Source organism: Engystomops pustulosus, chromosome 4, assembly GCF_040894005.1.
Source record: "Engystomops pustulosus chromosome 4, aEngPut4.maternal, whole genome shotgun sequence".
Taxonomy (NCBI): domain Eukaryota; kingdom Metazoa; phylum Chordata; class Amphibia; order Anura; family Leptodactylidae; genus Engystomops; species Engystomops pustulosus.
Window position 1 is genome coordinate 139,597,293 of NC_092414.1, and position 20,346 is coordinate 139,617,638.

At 48.4% G+C, this 20,346-nt stretch overlaps 1 protein-coding gene across 2 annotated transcripts in view; it reads right to left on the bottom strand.

The window, feature by feature from the left end:
- The window catches only part of SLC28A1 (solute carrier family 28 member 1), an 85,721-nt gene that overhangs the window by 43,123 nt on the left and 22,252 nt on the right, over positions 1 to 20,346 (bottom strand). For both annotated transcript variants that reach the window (XM_072147709.1, XM_072147708.1), the window contains one exon: positions 7,078 to 7,219. In XM_072147709.1, coding sequence (XP_072003810.1) covers positions 7,078 to 7,219 — 142 coding nt within the window. The remainder of the gene's footprint in view (positions 1 to 7,077; positions 7,220 to 20,346) is intronic.

Below are 20,346 nucleotides of genomic sequence, written 5' to 3' on the forward strand. Positions count from 1 at the left end.
GAACAAGATTGTCTGTCACATATTTCCTTCCCCCCATTACAGGATTATTATACAACGGCCATGGTAACAGTCAGGTTCTTGCTGCGTTCCAAAATTAACTGAGGGATATTACACAGTAAATGACAGCAGATACTGTAGCCAGACATCTTGATACAACACAAATAACTATTGACACATAGACAATCAATCACACACACACACACACACACCAGCACGCTCAGTCTCCTTCATCATGGAGAGGAGTATATATCACATGTGATTATAAGGCAGTATGGGGAGTCGCGCACCATCTGGACCAGATGCGGTCAAACTTCTGGGGACAATTCCTGTTGACATACAGGGACCGGTAGTGGGGAATGACGCTGTTAATGAGTAATATCCATCTTTTTAATGGAGGGGGCTCCTGGTCCTTCCAGGTCATCACCACCACTTTTCGGGCGTAATATAAGACAAACCTAAAGAAAATTTTGTCATAGTGGCCATTGACAACTTCATTTATGATGCCGAGGAGACACACAGAGGGAGACATTAATCGTGGGAAATCAAAGTGTAGATTTAGGAACTCCAGCACTTCGGACCAGAAGACATGAACCCTAGGGCAGGACCAGACACAATGCAGGAAGGATCCGACATCAGCCTGACAGCGAAAGCAAAGATCATTGGGCATTGCTCCCATGCGGAATAGTCTAGCAGGGGTGAAGTATACTCGATGGAGGAATTTAGATTGTATCAGGAAGTCCCTTGCGCTCACTACAGATGTGAAGTAGGACAGTTCGACCTCCCTCCAGTCATCATCTGACAGGTCCGGGATATCCTGTCTCCAGCGTTCACAGGCTCTATCAAACGGTCTGGACTTTTGCTCTTGTAGGAGAGCATAGCACTGAGTGAGTGGCTTAGGGAGGTCCGGGGTACTCATCAGAGTCTCTAGTTTGGAGAATTTCACTGTCAGGCTGAAGGAGCCGAATTGGGCTTTGAATGCGTGTCGCAGTTGCGTGTAATGGAAGCTGGCCGTATTGGGTACAGTATGTCTCTCCCTTAACTCGTTAAAGCTGAGTAATTCTGCTTCCGGGGATAATAGCTGGCCTACAAATTTCACCCCCGCCGCCCCCCACATTGTCCAGCCCGGGAGGGAGAGGAAGTGAGAGAGCCACGGATTGAGCCACAATGGAGTCCTAGGCGAGAGAGGGGGAGAGCTGCCTGTTTCTACCAGGGATTGCGCCCTACGCCAGCACACCGCTACCGTACGTAGGGGAAGTGGGGTATCAGATGGGGACTTATACCTGTACAGCAGGTTTGTAAGGGCCTCGTAGGAACCTACCAGGGCACCAGCCAGTGCAGTAGCTGTGTTACCCATGTCTATATCTATCCACCACTGGGCATATACTAGCTGGGAAGCCAGGTAATAAAGATACAGATCCGGGGCAGCCAGTCCACCCCTAGACTTGGGAGCCTGAAGCAGCGCTAAACTGAATCGCGGGGCACCACTCTGCCAGTAGAAGGACCTGAGAATGCCATCTATGCGTTTAAACAAGCTCTTAGGAAGTAGTATAGGACAGGCATGGAAAAGGTACAGGAATTTTGGAAGAAAAATCATTTTAAATATATTAATGCGCCCGTACAGAGACAAAGGGAGAGTGGACCAGGCTTTTAGACGCGATTCGGTTGCAGTTATCAGGGGTGTAATGTTTAACTCCGTAAATGCCTGGACCTTGCGTGATACCTGAACTCCCAGATATTTAAATGTGGACACCACCTGGACTGGGACGGGGAGGGAGTGTACCCCTGCATCCGATAAGGGAAAAAGGGCCGATTTGTCCCAGTTAACCCGAAGGCCTGAGAACCCCCCATAGCGTTCTATCAAGGACAGAAGGGATTCCAGTGAGGGGCCCACATCCCCAAGGTATACAAGTGTATCATCAGCATAGAGAGATACCTTTTCAATGATAGAACCTCTAGCAATGCCCTTAATGCCCTCGGAGTGGCGGATCGCCACAGCAAGGGGCTCAATGGCGAGTGCGAAGAGGAGGGGGGATAGTGGGCAACCCTGTCTAGTGCCCCTAGCCATAGGGAGAGTAGGTGAGATATTAAGATTAGTCCGTACCCTAGCCTTGGGGTCGTTATACAGTAGTTTAACTAATGCTGTAAATCGAGGGCCAAAACCCATTCTAGGCAAGAGGGTCCATAAATATGTCCATTCCACGGAGTCAAACGCCTTACAATTGTCTAAGGACAATATAAACCCAGGGTCCGAAGACTTCTCTGCCTCTGCAATGTTCAGGTGTAATCTTTGTATATTTATGTCAGTTCCCCTCCCAGGCATAAAGCCCGTCTGGTCTGGGTGAACCAAGGATAATATTACTTTGTTAAGTCTTGTCGCCAGAATTTTTGCTAGTATTTTAACATCTGAGTTTAGGAGGGAAATTGGACGGTATGAGTCGGGAAGAAGCGGGTCCTTACCAGGCTTAGGAAGAACTACAATAAGGGCCTCTCGCATGGAGTCGGGGAGGGAACCGCTGTCAAACGCATCGGAGTACAGTCTAAGGAGATGGGGAACCAGAGTTTCGCAGTTATCCCTATACCATTCACCACCCAGTCCGTCAAGTCCAGGTGTCTTACCGGGGGGCAACGATTGAATGGCCAGTTCCACCTCCTCCGCCGAGAGCGGAGCATCAAGCTCCGATGACTGTGCCGATGTGAGTCTCCAAAGTGGAAGACTGTCAAGGAATCTGGAAATCTCGACGGAAGAGGCGGACAATCTGGAGCTGTAAAGAGAGGAATAGAATTCATAAAATACCATGTTAATGGCCCGGGATTCTGTGATCAGGGCTCCACTACTGTTAAGGATAGAGGGAACGGAAGCACAAGGACGTTCAGCCCGCGAGAGATATGCAAGCAGCTTCCCATTTTTATCTCCAAATTCAAAGATAGACGCCTCCCTGGCTAGCAGGCGCTTGCTGGTGCGCTCCTTCACTACAGCTAGATGGTTCCTCTGCGCCTGAGCCCAAGTCTTTTTATTCCCCGGAGTAGGTTTCTCTAGATAATCCTTTTCTGTGGTCACCAGTGCAGCGGTCAGCCTCTCCTCCTGCGCATTTAAAGACTTTCTATGGCCAGCTACACCTGACATGAATGCTCCCCGCACCGAGGACTTGTACGAGTCCCAGACTAGAAGAGGATCAGGATGGGTTGAGTGTACATCCCAGAACTCGCTGTGCGCTGCCCTAACAGTACTCTGGACCGCAGGGGACAGGAGCCAAGCCGGGTGCAGGCGCCATAAGCGGGAGTCGCTGGGGGGGCCTATAAGGAGACTGATGAGTAAGGCGGAGTGGTCCGACGCACTGCGCGGGCAATAGGATACCTGGTCAACGTGCTGCATCATATCAGGGGAGACAAAGGCCAGATCAATCCGAGAGAAGCTCTTGTGCACATAGGAATAGAATGAGTATTCTCTCTCCTGAGGGTGCTTACAACGCCAAACATCGGCGAGGTCTAGAGAAGTGAGCCACTCATTCAGCCGGACCGAGCCTGTGTCCAGACCACTTGTACGATCCAGGGAGGGATTAGGGACTGCATTGAAGTCACCAATGCAGAGTATCGGACTGGGAGGCATAACAGCCAGTTTACTGGATATTAGGTGCAATACAGCTGGATCAAAGGGAGGGGGGACATAGATAGACGCTATAGTAAAGGTAAAGCCCCACAAGGCGCAATGTACGATCACAAAACGGCCAAAGTGATCTGGCGCCACCTGTATGACTTCTATGGGAAGCGCTTTGGATATGAGTATGGATACTCCCCTAGCATAGACAGAGTAGGAGGAATGATAACCTCTAGCCACCCAGGCCCGCTTCAGAGAGAGGACCTTCTGACCCGTAAGGTGTGTCTCTTGGATACATACAATATGGGGGGCCTGACGCTTAATGACGTCTAACATCAGGGCCCTTTTGAATTTGGAGTTAAGTCCCCTCACATTCCAACTCATTACCTTAAGTGAAGACATATTAGCGGAAGGGAAAGGGGTGTGGGGAAGGAGACGTGAGCAACCAAGCATTCATCCTTTCATACCACAGAGACACAGACAGACAGACAACAGTGAGCATAACAAATATAACCAGAACTGTACTAACAATCCCAAGAATACAAACCCCCTGTCTAACACCCTAACAGCAGTAGTGCAGACCTATACCCACTAACAGTCAAATAGTAGAACAGTGGTCCCTAACTCAAGACAAACCTACACCATTTGTCCCGGGACCTTCAACCCTTAATGTATAAATGATCAGGAGATTATTAGGCAGCCATATTTTGCGAGAACCAAAGAGGAGATAGGGGAGGAGGGGAGAAAGGAGGGAGACGTAGGGAGGTAGTGGTAACAGGAAAGGGGGGAGGAGGGAGAGGGAGGAGGGAGAGGAGGAGGGATAGGGGAAAGTGCCATGTGTGGCGCACTGGTCGATATGACCAAAAAGAGAACGCAATCAGTCTCAGGGTACACTTTGTGAGGTACGCAGTATGTAAACCAATATTAGAAAACTGTAATAATGATCTGGGACCCCTAAATATCTGTTCAAGACTAAGTCCAGCACTGTCATTGCATATCAGGTAAAAGGATATGTGAGTCCAGTCACTCAGGAGGTGCGGGCCTTCCAGCTGGAGCCCGTGGAGCTGCATCAGCCCAGTGAAGTGCTTCGGTTGGGCAGGTGAAGAACCGAGTCTTCTGGCCGTCCACAATTCGGAGCTTGGAAGGGTACATCATGGAGTATTTATACCCCTTGTCACGGAGACGGGCACGGACCTCGGTGAATTGTGCTCGCTGTTTCCTGACGGATGCAGAGAAATCAGGGTAGAAGGACACTCTGCTGTTGGCATAGAGAATTTCTCCCTTCGTACGGACAGCCCTGAGGATAGAGTCCCTGTCCCTAAAGTGCAGCAGCCGGGCCAGGAAGGGTCTTGGATTGCCCCCTGGGGGGCCAGGGCGGGATGGCCCTTTCCACTGTGAAGAACGGGGAGAAGGTATCTGCAGGCAGCATATTTTTGAGCCAATTTTCAAAAAAGGATACAGGGTCAGACCCTTCCACTTTTTCGGGGAGGCCAACCACTCTGACGTTGTTCCGCCGCAGACGGTTTTCGAGGTCATCAGCTCTGTTGATGGATGCAGACATTTGGCGCTGAAGCTCTCTGATCTGTGTTGGCATAGGCCTCTGGACATCTTCCACCTCAGATATTCTGCGTTCAGTTTCGGTGATTCGCTCTTTGGCTTTGTGGACATCATGTCGTAATAGGACAAAGTCCTGTCGCAGCTCATCCACCTTGGTGACCAGTTTGGATTGGCACCCATTAATGGCCGCCAGCACCTCTGCAAATTTGCGGTCCAGTTCAGTGGCCATGTCAGGCGGATCAGCACCCTCTTCATAGCTTACAAGCTGCGGCGGGCTCTGGGAACCTTCAAAGAGGGAGGGAGAGGAGTTTGGGGACCCCTGAGGAGAGCAGGGCTGTGTGCGGGAGAATCTCCCCAACTTTTTGGCAGCGTTTGACTGTATCTGTGCAAGAACGGCTTGTGATGTGGAGCATTCCTGCGCGTCCAGGGGTTCCAGGGACTGGAATGGAGGATCTTCATGGACGGATTCATCATCCGATGGAGGCGCAGACACCCCGGACGCTGCTTTGTGCAATTTAGCCGTTCTCCTCCGGTTACCCATGGCGTCTGGGCAGGGGGGGCCAGTGATAAACAATCGAGGAGCCCAGCGTCCAGTAATTAGCAGAGATACAGTCCAAACCCACGTGGAGTATTGCAGCGGCACTGCAAGGGTTAATATAAAGCAAAACCCAGGAGCAGGGGATCACTGGGAGTATGGTGGGCTGCACAGCTTGGGGTCCCCAGGTGAGAGGAGGGCAGCAGCAGGGGAATTACTTCCCTACCTTATTCCTGGCTGCAGTCCGGCAAGGGAGAGGTTAATCCTGCGCGCCTAGGCCTCAGGCAGCGCAGGGGAGTCCAGCAAGATGGCGCCTCCGGCAGGATACAGGGCTGGTTGGAGCGCTGCCACGATCCCCCGACAGGTCGAGTCAGCAGCACAGCGGGTCGGCGGCACAGCACGGGTGTGCAGCCGCGATATCGGGCGGCTATGGTCCCGCCGCGCGGGACACGTGGGAGGCCGCAGGAGCTGGAGTGCGGGGGGGCCGCACGGAGCCGGTGACAGCCGCGATACCGCCACCGGAGTGTGGGGGCAGGTACCCGCGGCACCGGGGAGCAGGCTGGAGGGGGTACAGGTGGAGGATGGCTGCCTGGGAAGGGTGATAGGGTGCCAGGTCCCGGGAGCTCCGCGGTGCACGTCCTCCTAGGTCGGCATCAGGCCACGCCCATAAGTAAAAATATATAAAGACAACCTAGTGGTTTAAAAATCAATTCCTTTTTATTATTATATATATTTAAATGACAAACAAAGACAGGGCAACACACAGAAAAAATTGCACAAAACCCAATAGTAAACTATGACATATAGCAGCAAGGGTTCCCTACCATGCCAAAGTAAGGCATCTAAGAAAGAGTACAAGAATAATTATTGTCAATACAAGTAACAGGAAATATAGTGCTAAATAAAGGGACAACCACAAGAGCTTGCAAGTATACAGGTAAATGGATCACATACAGACCGTTTTGGAGATGTGCAATGGCCCCGACACGTGTTTCGCCAGGAAACGGCTTCACTTAAGCACTGATACATACATTTGTACACCTACAGTGATCTGAACCAGTAGCTATTGACCGCATGGGGTAAGAAGACGGGAGGAAATAGAGCTGAGAGATTCGTAGTCCAATGTGCAGTATAATTAGCTTTATAATGTGCACATCCTTCATTCTTTAGTATGTCAGGTTGGATGCCGAGGCCGGGACACTGTGGGCCCCATAGCAGCTGCTATGGCTGCTACCACTGTAGTTACGCCCCTGGTTCTATTGTCCGACAACAATTTATTAATTATCACAATCTTTAGAATTTGAGGCTTTATAATTGTGTGACATTGGTAGTGATACTACAACATAAAGAGTTCTAGAATGCTTATAATTGGACTAAGGTTCATACTCACTCTACGGTGGTGCTTGGATGTAAGAAAGAGGAGGATGACAAACATGCAGACACCTCCAAATGATATGAGTTGTGCAGGTATCTTGGCTGTGTCCAATGCCAACCAGATTATCAGTCCAATAAGAACCAGCGCAGCAAATACCCTGACAACATAAAAAGGTACAGTACATAAAGTGAATATCAGCTGGCTAATTTCTTAGCCATTTGGGTTATATTATAAAATGTTATGTAACTTCGAAAATTTGCAGCATGATACAGTAGCAGTGTAGGGTATAAGATTTATGAAAATCCCTTTCACACATTGTGGAAAAAACCTGCCACAATGACTTTCCACTGCAGATTTATTATCTGCATATCACTTATTCACTGTAGATCCAAGTGCAAAATTGCGTTGTAAAATCACATACTACACAGGCTATTACAGTGTTCTAACCCCTTACCAACATGTGATGTAATAGTACATAATATACCAGGTTCATGGAGAGGGCTCAAGAGTTTAGCCCTCTCCATAGCCGGTAAGTCTTTGCTGCATATTGCACCTGAGGCTTACCGGTAACACTGACTATGGGAGTTAACCCATTGAATGTAAGCGGCAAAGCTGCCAGTGGCTTAAAAAAAATGGAGGCACATGGACACCACCATCTTAGTGAGGATCCTCGCTCCCGGTGGAGCCATCGGGGAGTGTCGATCCGTCGCCATGACAGCCTCGGGTCTTCTGAAGACCCAAAGCTGTCTGGTTTTAACCCTTTAATTAGGGAGTCTGAAAAATAGTAAAAATAAAGCCCCCCTTTAAAGAAATGTTCACAAGATGCCCCTTTTAATGAAATGTCCAAAGCAGATGCCCGCTTTTAATAAAATGTCCACTCCAGAGACCCCCTTTATATGTCCACAGCAGGGCTCCACCTTTACATGTATACAGCAGAGATCCCCCATATTAATGACATTTTTACAGCAGGCCCTACTGTAAAAAATGCCGCTTCCGGAAAGAAGAAGCCGGAAGGTGAGTAAAGATTTTTTTTAAAAGACTGATGGTGGATCTTCATATGGGGCCCACTTATGGGCCCCCAGGTGCCCACCTTTACCACCTGTAAGAAGATCCACTATTGGAAATATGCAATATTGTATAAAATCTTCATGTGCTTATATGATTTGCAGTTCAATACCGTGCATTAGGCTCACATTTTATAAGCTAATGTGAGACTATGAAAGAGCTTGGTACCTGGCGGCTGATATGGGGTATGCACAGAAGGGGGCCTGTTCAGGCTGCCCAACTGCTAACTCTTTCTACGTCCTCCAAACACATAGATAGTTGACAGCAGTGAAAAGGCTGGCCATGCAGCATTTAATTGTGTGAATGGCTGGCTGCATGTTGGGCTGATAACTGGGGTCTAGCAGAGCCCCTGCATGTTGCCTGCTAGGTATTCACAATTATTACATGATGCAAGTTCTTGTCATGGAAGCTGATTTCTCAACTGATTTCTGAGTTGCACAGCAGGAGCCAGAGACCTGTGCTGTAGTTGGAGGAGAGGACGAGCAGTCAGGTATGTAAAGAAAAGCAGTAGGACAGGAGGAAGCTAGAGGAAGGGCTCCAGGCCTCGGCTCCCCATGGTATGTCTCCTTTATGTGTACCATGTCCCTTTATTGTGCGGTGTGCACCTGCTTCCCCTTCTCCAGTCTATTATCCCTTCACCTCTCCCTTTCAGTGTGGTAGAGTATAAGAAAGAATTGCCCATAACAATCTCCTCAAAACACATTCAAAAGCTGTATTTGAATAGCATTTTTGATCGTAGGTGCATTTACACCCAAACACTTGCAATGTGGTACAGGGATCATGTGCAGTGCATTGTTTGCAAGCAAAACACATGGGGGACATTTATCAGAAGTGTCATCCATGGCATCCAGAGCTCAGCTTTTATTTTATTTACAGTTGTAAGAAAATTAAAGCTGAGCTCCGATGTTTCCATCAGCAAATAGAGAAAGAGAAATTACTCTGACCAGAGCTCCGACAAATAGAAAAGTTCTGCTCTCAGACACTTCTGATAATGTTTCTTCTGAAATGTTTCTGATCGCAAGCATGTCATCGTAACCGCATATGCCACCAGCCGAAGCTCCTCCCATCTGCCTCTCAATTATGTTTTAAAATGCAATTAAAATGCAGCATGTGAGCAAGGCCTCAAGCTTCTTTTGTTCAATTATAAAGTAGGTGTAAATGTTCATGTGTGTAAGGTGTAGCTTTAGTGTTGGTAATGTAAAGTGCATGTTGTTGTAATTGTTTAGTAAGTATAATGAGTGTAAGGCTGGGTTCACGCTTTATTTATTGGACATATTCAGCATGTACATAAGGAAAGCTCCTGGGTACTCGTTGAACTTGTCTATATCCATATATTGACAGAGCCTTTTATTTTTCATCCATCTTCCCAGTGTACTTTGCAAGGGGATGAGGTTATGGCGACAATTAATTTTAATGGGGGTGTCACTGTACATTTTGGTAGCCAGTATATTTTCACACTACAACATACAGTTGTGGGGGCCCCTGACAAAATTTTGCTATGGGGCACATTCAATTCTACTCCTCTTGGCTACTTGTATTGACCATCTATGGGGTCTCATTTGTAAGGTAATGAACTTATGATTGATTTTTTATTTAGCAAATGCTCAGAAAAAAAATGCATGTAATTTGTTTGCATAAATCACACCACTTAATCCATATAAACAATGGAACATAAACCTTCACTATTCCATTTCTATAAAATGTATTACACATAAAAATACTTTGGCATATTCTTAGCTTCAGAAGAATATATGGTATGAAGAAGCTTCTAAACGGATTTTCTTTTTTAATTGCAAAGTATGATATGTAGAGATGAGCGAACACTAAAATGCTCGGGTACTCGTTATTCGAGACGAACTTTTCCCGATGCTCGAGTGCTCGTCTCGAATAACGAACCCCATTGAAGTCAATGGGAGACTCGAGCATTTTTCAAGGGGACCAAGGCTCTGCACAGGGAAGCTTGGCCAAACACCTGGGAACCTCAGAAAAGGATGGAAACACCACGGAAATGGACAGGAAACAGCAGGGGCAGCATGCATGGATGCCTCTGAGGCTGCATAATCGCACCATTATGCCAAAATTATGGGCAACAGCATGGCCATGACAGAGTGACAGAATGAAGCTAGATAGCATCTAAAACATCCAATAATTGACCCTGACACTATAGGGGACGGCATGCAGAGGCAGCGGCAGCAGGCTAGAGAGTGGCATGGCGACATACCCTAAATGGACTCAGGCTTCAAACCAATGGGTGGCAGAGAGGAACCAAAGGAGGTGAGCAAGAAGCGCTCAAATAATATCGGTACATGATAAAAGTTTGCCAGTATATTTTGTGGATTACACAGCAGGGTGGCGACAAAGTTAACATGGAAGCCATGAAAACAACCCAAAATTCTGCCTGACACAGCTCGTTTGATAAGGGGACCATGTATGGAGGCAGTGAACTAGTAGTAGATTAAAGGTGCTGCAGTTAAAACTATGTTAGTTGGATCTTGGCATGGAGCTGGCGCTCCGCTGCCAGGCGAGCTTTCGCCAATCCAAGCCCCCGTCTCTAGGCTACTCCCCAAACAGCACTTCTAAGAACCTTTTGTATAAGATCAAGTGTAGTAGCGTTCTTATAAGTTTAGGATATGCCGGGTGAGGGGAATGTAAACAGATGCGCAAGAAGCGCTGAAATAATATCCCTAAATGGTAAAAGTTTGCAAGTATATTTTGGGGATTACACAGCAGGGTGGCGACAAAGTTAACAACTTTGATGTGGAATGCCCTGTAATAGCTCTTGGGCGGTGTGCCTTTTATCGCCTAGGCTCAGCAGTTTCAGCACCGCCTGCTGTCGCTTAGCGACGGCACTGCTGCTGTGCCTAGAGCTACCGACTGATGGCGCCATGCCCACGGATGGTAATTCGGAGGAGGAGGAGGTGGAGGAGGGGTGGGAGGAGGTATAGTAGGCCTTTGAGACCTGGACCGAGGTAGGCCCCGCAATTCTCTGCGTCGGCAGTATATGACCAGCCCCAGGGTCAGACTCGGTCCCAGCCTGCACCAAGTTAAGTGTAGTAGCGTTCTTATAAGTTTGGGATATGGCGGGTGAGGGGAATGTAAACAGATGCGCAAGAAGCGCATGATGCGCATGGAGCTGGCGTTCCGCTGCCAGGCGAGCTTTCGCCAATCCAAGCCCCTGTCTCTAGGCTACTCCCCAAACAGCACTTCTAAGAACCTTTTGTATAAGATCAAGTGTAGTAGCGTTCTTATAAGTTTAGGATATGCCGGGTGAGGGGAATGTAAACAGATGCGCAAGAAGCGCTGAAATAATATCCCTAAATGGTAAAAGTTTGCCAGTATATTTTGGGGATTACACAGCAGGGTGGTGACAAAGTTAACAACTTTGATGTGGAATCCATGAAAACAACCCAAATTTCTGCCTGACACACCTCGTTTGATAAAGGGACGATGTATGGAGGCAGCTATATGGACGACTTTTGGAGGTAGCAATGGAGACAACGTGTGGAGGCTGCTATGGAGACAATTTAATTTGGATAGTGCCTGTATGTGGCAGTCCCAAACATTTTTCAAACCAGAGGAGCAGGTAGGTGGCCCTCCAGTAAAATGGGATAGATTGAGTGCCTGTATGTGGCAGTCCCAAAAATGTTTCAAACCAGAGGAGCAGGTAGGTGGCCCTCCAGTAAAATGGAATAGATTGAGTGCCTGTATGTGGCAGTCCCAAAAATTGTTCAAACCAGAGGAGCAGGTAGGTGGCCCTGCAGTAAAATGGAATAGATTGAGTGCCTGTATGTGGCAGTCCCAAAAATTGTTCAAACCAGAGGAGCAGGTAGGTGGCCCTGCAGTAAAATGGAATAGATTGAGTGCCTGTATGTGGCAGTCCCAAAAATTGTTCAAACCAGAGGAGCAGGTAGGTGGCCCTGCAGTAAAATGGAATAGATTGAGTGCCTGTATGTGGCAGTCCCAAAAATTGTTCAAACCAGAGGAGCAGGTAGGTGGCCCTGCAGTAAAATGGAATAGATTGAGTGCCTGTATGTGGCAGTCCCAAAAATTGTTCAAACCAGAGGAGCAGGTAGGTGGCCCTGCAGTAAAATGGAATAGATTGAGTGCCTGTATGTGGCAGTCCCAAACATTTTTCAAACCAGAGGAGCAGGTAGGTGGCCCTCCAGTAAAATGGGATAGATTGAGTGCCTGTATGTGGCAGTCCCAAAAATGTTTCAAACCAGAGGAGCAGGTAGGTGGCCCTCCAGTAAAATGGAATAGATTGAGTGCCTGTATGTGGCAGTCCCAAAAATTGTTCAAACCAGAGGAGCAGGTAGGTGGCCCTGCAGTAAAATGGAATAGATTGAGTGCCTGTATGTGGCAGTCCCAAAAATTGTTCAAACCAGAGGAGCAGGTAGGTGGCCCTGCAGTAAAATGGAATAGATTGAGTGCCTGTATGTGGCAGTCCCAAAAATTGTTCAAACCAGAGGAGCAGGTAGGTGGCCCTGCAGTAAAATGGAATAGATTGAGTGCCTGTATGTGGCAGTCCCAAAAATTGTTCAAACCAGAGGAGCAGGTAGGTGGCCCTGCAGTAAAATGGAATAGATTGAGTGCCTGTATGTGGCAGTCCCAAAAATTGTTCAAACCAGAGGAGCAGGTAGGTGGCCCTGCAGTAAAATGGAATAGATTGAGTGCCTGTATGTGGCAGTCCCAAAAATGTTTCAAACCAGAGGAGCAGGTAGGTGGCCCTCCAGTAAAATGGAATAGATTGAGTGCCTGTATGTGGCAGTCCCAAAAATTGTTCAAACCAGAGGAGCAGGTAGGTGGCCCTGCAGTAAAATGGAATAGATTGAGTGCCTGTATGTGGCAGTCCCAAAAATGTTTCAAACCAGAGGAGCAGGTAGGTGGCCCTCCAGTAAAATGGAATAGATTGAGTGCCTGTATGTGGCAGTCCCAAAAATTGTTCAAACCAGAGGAGCAGGTAGGTGGCCCTGCAGTAAAATGGAATAGATTGAGTGCCTGTATGTGGCAGTCCCAAAAATGTTTCAAACCAGAGGAGCAGGTAGGTGGCCCTCCAGTAAAATGGAATAGATTGAGTGCCTGTATGTGGCAGTCCCAAAAATTGTTCAAACCAGAGGAGCAGGTAGGTGGCCCTGCAGTAAAATGGAATAGATTGAGTGCCTGTATGTGGCAGTCCCAAAAATTTTTTAAAACAGAGGACCGGGTAGGTGGCCCTCCAGAAAAATGGAATAGATTGAGTGCCTGTATGTGGCACTCACAAAAATTGTTTCAAACAGAGGACCGGGTAGGTGGCCCTCCAGAAAAATTAAATGCATGAAGTACTATAGCAAGAGCCAGTGGGCCCTGTCAAAAAATAGCCATTTTCCTCTGCTTTACTGTACAAAGAGGAGGAGAAGGAGGAAAATGAGGAGGAGGAGGAGGAGTGGATCAATTATTCAGGTTGAGCTTCCTTCACCTGGTGGAGATTGGAAATTCTGAGAAATCCAGCCTTTATTCATTTTAATAAGCGTCAGCCTGTCAGCGCTGTCAGTCGACAGGCGTGTACGCTTATCGGTGATGATGCCACCAGCTGCACTGAAAACCCGCTCGGACAAGACGCTAGCGGCAGGGCAGGCAAGAACCTCCAAGGCGTACAGCGCCAGTTCGTGCCACATGTCCAGCTTTGAAACCCAGTAGTTGTAGGGAGCTGTGTGATCATTTAGGACGATGGTATGGTCAGCTACGTACTCCCTCACCATCTTTCTGTAAAGATCAGCCCTACTCTGCCGAGACTGGGGACAGGTGACAGTGTCTTGCTGGGGTGACATAAAGCTGGCAAAAGCCTTGTAAAGCGTACCCTTGCCAGTGCTGGACAAGCTGCCTGCTCGCCTACTCTCCCTCGCTACTTGTCCCGCAGAACTACGCACTCTGCCGCTAGCGCTGTCAGAAGGGAAATACTGTTTCAGCTTGTGCACCAGGGCCTGCTGGTATTCATGCATTCTCACACTCCTTTCCTCTCCAGGGATGAGAGTGGGAAGATTTTGCTTGTACCGTGGGTCCAGGAGAGTGAACACCCAGTAATCGGTGCTGGAATAAATTCTTTGAACGCGAGGGTCACGGGATAGGCAGCCTAGCATGAAATCTGCCATATGCGCCAGAGTACCAACGCGTAAGAATTCACTCCCCTCACTGGCCTGACTGTCCATTTCCTCCTCCTCCAACTCCTCCAACTCCTCTTCTTCTGCCCATACACGCTGAACAGTGAAGGACTCAACAATGGTCCCCTCTTGTGTCTCGCCAACATTCTCCTCCTCTTCCTCCTCATCCTCCTCCACCTCCACCTCCTCCGATATGCGCTGAGAAACAGACCTCAGGGTGCTTTGGCTATCAACAAGGGAATATTCTTCCCCCGTCTCTTGTGACGAGCGCAAAGCTTCCGACTTCATGCTGACCAGAGAGTTTTTCAACAGGCCAAGCAGCGGGATGGTGAGGCTGATGATGGCGGCATCGCCACTGACCATCTGTGTTGACTCCTCAAAGTTACTCAGCACCTGACAGATATCAGACATCCACGTCCACTCCTCATTGTAGACTTGAGGAAGCTGACTGACCTGACTACCAGTTCTGGTGGAAGTTGACATCTGGCAGTCTACAATCGCTCTGCGCTGCTGGTAAACTCTGGATAACATGGTCAGTGTTGAATTCCACCTCGTGGGCACGTCGCACAACAGTCGGTGAGCGGGCAGTTGGAGGCGGCGCTGCGCTGCCCTGAGAGTGGCAGCATCTGGGCTGGACTTCCTGAAATGCGCACAGATGCGGCGCACCTTCGTGAGCAAATCAGACAGATTGGGGTATGTCTTGAGGAAACGCTGCACTATCAGATTTAACACATGGGCCAGGCATGGCACATGTGTCAGTCTGCCGAGTTGCAGAGCCGCCACCAGGTTACGGCCGTTGTCACACACAACCATTCCCGGCTTGAGGTTCAGCGGTGCCAGCCACAGATCAGTCTGCGCCGTGATGCCCTGTAATAGCTCTTGGGCGGTGTGCCTTTTGTCGCCTAGGCTCAGCAGTTTGAGCACCGCCTGCTGTCGCTTAGCGACGGCACTGCTGCTGTGCCTAGAGCTACCGACTGATGGCGCCGTGCCCACGGATGGTAGTTCGGAGGAGGAGGTGGAGGAGGGGTGGGAGGAGGAGGAGGCATAGTAGGCCTGAAACACCTGGACCGAGGTAGGCCCCGCAATCCTCGGCGTCGGCAGTATATGAGCAGCCCCAGGGTCAGACTCGGTCCCAGCCTCCACCAAGTTAACCCAATGTGCCGTCAGCGATATATAGTGGCCCTGCCCGGCAGCACTCGTCCACGTGTCCGTGGTCAGGTGGACCTTGTCAGAAACGGCGTTGGTCAGGGCACGGATGATGTTGTCTGACACGTGCTGGTGCAGGGCTGGGACGGCACATCGGGAAAAGTAGTGGCGGCTGGGGACCGAATACCGAGGGGCGGCCGCCGCCATGAGGTTGCGAAAGGCCTCGGTCTCTACTAGCCTATAGGGCAGCATCTCCAGGCTAAGCAATCTGGAGATGTGCACATTAAGGGCTTGGGCGTGCGGGTGGGTTGCACTATATTTGCGTTTCCGCTCCAGCGTCTGGGGTATGGAGAGCTGAACGCTGGTGGATGCTGTGGAGGATCGTGGAGGCGACGATGGGGTTTTTGTGCCAGGGTCCTGGGCAGGGGGCTGACTAGCAGCTGACACAGGGGAAGGAGCAGTGGTGTGCACGGCCGGAGGTGAACGGGCTTGTTGCCACTGAGTGGGGTGCTTAGCATTCATATGCCTGCGCATACTGGTGGTAGTTAAGCTAGTAGTGGTGGAACCCCTGCTGAGCCTGGTTTGGCAAATGTTGCACACCACAGTCCGTCGGTCATCCGGTGTTTCCTTAAAGAACCTCCACACTTCTGAAGATCTAGCCCTCGCCGCAAGAGCCCTCACCACGGGAGCTTCACTAGTTGACAGTGGCGCTGATGCACCAGCTCTGGCCCTGCCTCTCCGTCTGGCCCCACCACTGCCTCTTCCAACCTGTTCAGGTCGAGGACTCTCCTCCGTCTCAGAAGCACTGTGTTCACCCGGCCTCTCAACCCAGCTTGGGTCTGTCACCTCATCATCCTCCGATCCCTCAGTCTGCTCCCCCCTCGGACTTCCTGCCCTGACAACAACTTCCCCACTGTCTGACAACCGTGTCTCCTCATCGTCGGACACCTCTTTACACACTTCCACTACGTCAAGAAGGTCATCATCACCCACAGACTGTGACTGGTGGAAAACCTGGGCATCGGAAAATTGCTCAGCAGCAACCGGACAAGTGGTTTGTGACTGTGGGAAGGGTCCAGAAAACAGTTCCTCAGAGTATGCCGGTTCAAATGCCAAATTTTCCTGGGAGGGGGCAGACTGGGGGGGAGGAGGCTGAGGTGCAGGAGCTGGAGGAGTGGCGATTTCGGTGACATGGGTGGACTGCGTGGAAGACTGACTGGTGGTGGACAAATTGCTCGAAGCATTGTCAGCAATCCACGACATCACCTGTTCGCACTGTTCTGGCCTCAACAGTGCTCTACCACGAGTCCCAGTAACTTCAGACATGAACCTAGGGAGTGTAGCTCTGCGGCGTTCCCCTGCTCCCTCATCAGCAGGTGGTGTCTCACCCCGCCCAGGACCACGGCCTCTGACCCCTGCAGTAGTTGGACGCCCACGTCCCCGCCCTCGTCCTCTACCCCTAGCCCTCGGGTTAAACATTTTTAAAATGAGAGTTATAACTTTATTTTTTTTTTTACTTTTTTTTGTTTTTTTTTGTGTTTTTTTTTTTTTTTTGTGTTTTTTGTTTTTTTTTGAGTTTTTAAAACCAAACAATGCTATCCTATTGCTATGGCTATTTTCTAGCCAAGTATCAAAGGAAGCACAGTACTATGCCAGATGAGATGACACTGAGTTATTGCCTAATAGAAATCCAACCCAACCCCTACTGAATTTTGCCACTTCGGCCTTTGCTATGGATATGTGCGCCACTAAGCGCAGAACACAGCGGTCGCAAGTCCCACTACAAATTGCTCAGAATTGGCAAGTACATGCACTGCAGAAACTACAGCCACCAGCAGATCAACCAGAAATCAAATATATAGAACGCTACTGTAGGCTTCAAGATCAAGAAGCTGTTTGTATTCTCCTATGGCTATTTTCTAGCCAAGTATCAAAGGAAGCACAGTACTATGCCGGATGAGATGACACTGAGTTATTGCCTAATAGAAATCCAACCCCTACTGAATTTTGCCACTTCGGCCTTTGCTATGGATATGTGCGCCACTAAGCGCAGAACACAGCGGTCGCAAGTCCCACTACAAATTGCTCAGAATTGGCAAGTACATGCACTGCAGAAACTACAGCCACCAGCAGATCAACCAGAAATCAAATATATAGAACGCTACTGTAGGCTTCAAGATCAAGAAGCTGTTTGTATTCTCCTATGGCTATTTTCTAGCCAAGTATCAAAGGAAGCACAGTACTATGCCGGATGAGATGACACTGAGTTATTGCCTAATAGAAATCCAACCCCTACTGAATTTTGCCACTTCAGCCTTTGCTATGGATATGTGCGCCACTAAGCGCAGAACACAGCGGTCGCAAGTCTCACTACAAATTGCTCAGAATTGGCAAGTACATGCACTGCAGAAACTACAGCCACCAGCAGATCAACCAGAAATCAAATATATAGAACGCTACTGTAGGCTTCAAGAAGCTGTTTGTATTCTCCTATGGCTATTTTCTAGCCAAGTATCAAAGGAAGCACAGTACTATGCCGGATGAGATGACACTGAGTTATTGCCTAATAGAAATCCAACCCCTACTGAATTTTGCCACTTCGGCCTTTGCTATGGATATGTGCGCCACTAAGCGCAGAACACAGCGGTCGCAAGTCCCACTACAAATTGCTCAGAATTGGCAAGTACATGCACTGCAGAAACTACAGCCACCAGCAGATCAACCAGAAATCAAATATATAGAACGCTACTGTAGGCTTCAAGATCAAGAAGCTGTTTGTATTCTCCTATGGCTATTTTCTAGCCAAGTATCAAAGGAAGCACAGTACTATGCCGGATGAGATGACACTGAGTTATTGCCTAATAGAAATCCAACCCCTACTGAATTTTGCCACTTCAGCCTTTGCTATGGATATGTGCGCCACTAAGCGCAGAACACAGCGGTCGCAAGTCTCACAACAAATTGCTCAGAATTGGCAAGTACATGCACTGCAGAAACTACAGCCACCAGCAGATCAACCAGAAATCAAATATATAGAACGCTACTGTAGGCTTCAAGAAGCTGTTTGTATTCTCCTATGGCTATTTTCTAGCCAAGTATCAAAGGAAGCACAGTACTATGCCGGATGAGATGACACTGAGTTATTGCCTAATAGAAATCCAACCCCTACTGAATTTTGCCACTTCGGCCTTTGCTATGGATATGTGCGCCACTAAGCGCAGAACACAGCGGTCGCAAGTCCCACTACAAATTGCTCAGAATTGGCAAGTACATGCACTGCAGAAACTACAGCCACCAGCAGATCAACCAGAAATCAAATATATAGAACGCTACTGTAGGCTTCAAGATCAAGAAGCTGTTTGTATTCTCCTATGGCTATTTTCTAGCCAAGTATCAAAGGAAGCACAGTACTATGCCGGATGAGATGACACTGAGTTATTGCCTAATAGAAATCCAACCCCTACTGAATTTTGCCACTTCAGCCTTTGCTATGGATATGTGCGCCACTAAGCGCAGAACACAGCGGTCGCAAGTCTCACTACAAATTGCTCAGAATTGGCAAGTACATGCACTGCAGAAACTACAGCCACCAGCAGATCAACCAGAAATCAAATATATAGAACGCTACTGTAGGCTTCAAGAAGCTGTTTGTATTCTCCTATGGCTATTTTCTAGCCAAGTATCAAAGGAAGCACAGTACTATGCCGGATGAGATGACACTGAGTTATTGCCTAATAGAAATCCAACCCCTACTGAATTTTGCCACTTCGGCCTTTGCTATGGATATGTGCGCCACTAAGCGCAGAACACAGCGGTCGCAAGTCCCACTACAAATTGCTCAGAATTGGCAAGTACATGCACTGCAGAAACTACAGCCACCAGCAGATCAACCAGAAATCAAATATATAGAACGCTACTGTAGGCTTCAAGATCAAGAAGCTGTTTGTATTCTCCTATGGCTATTTTCTAGCCAAGTATCAAAGGAAGCACAGTACTATGCCGGATGAGATGACACTGAGTTATTGCCTAATAGAAATCCAACCCCTACTGAATTTTGCCACTTCAGCCTTTGCTATGGATATGTGCGCCACTAAGCGCAGAACACAGCGGTCGCAAGTCTCACTACAAATTGCTCAGAATTGGCAAGTACATGCACTGCAGAAACTACAGCCACCAGCAGATCAACCAGAAATCAAATATATAGAACGCTACTGTAGGCTTCAAGAAGCTGTTTGTATTCTCCTATGGCTATTTTCTAGCCAAGTATCAAAGGAAGCACAGTACTATGCCAGATGAGATGACACTGAGTTATTGCCTAATAGAAATCCAACCCCTACTGAATTTTGCCACTTCAGCCTTTGCTATGGATATGTGCGCCACTAAGCGCAGAACACAGCGGTCGCAAGTCTCACTACAAATTGCTCAGAATTGGCAAGTACATGCACTGCAGAAACTACAGCCACCAGCAGATCAACCAGAAATCAAATATATAGAACGCTACTGTAGGCTTCAAGAAGCTGTTTGTATTCTCCTATGGCTATTTTCTAGCCAAGTATCAAAGGAAGCACAGTACTATGCCAGATGAGATGACACTGAGTTATTGCCTAATAGAAATCCAACCCCTACTGAATTTTGCCACTTCAGCCTTTGCTATGGATATGTGCGCCACTAAGCGCAGAACACAGCGGTCGCAAGTCTCACTACAAATTGCTCAGAATTGGCAAGTACATGCACTGCAGAAACTACAGCCACCAGCAGATCAACCAGAAATCAAATATATAGAACGCTACTGTAGGCTTCAAGAAGCTGTTTGTATTCTCCTATGGCTATTTTCTAGCCAAGTATCAAAGGAAGCACAGTACTATGCCAGATGAGATGACACTGAGTTATTGCCTAATAGAAATCCAACCCCTACTGAATTTTCCCACTTCGGTCT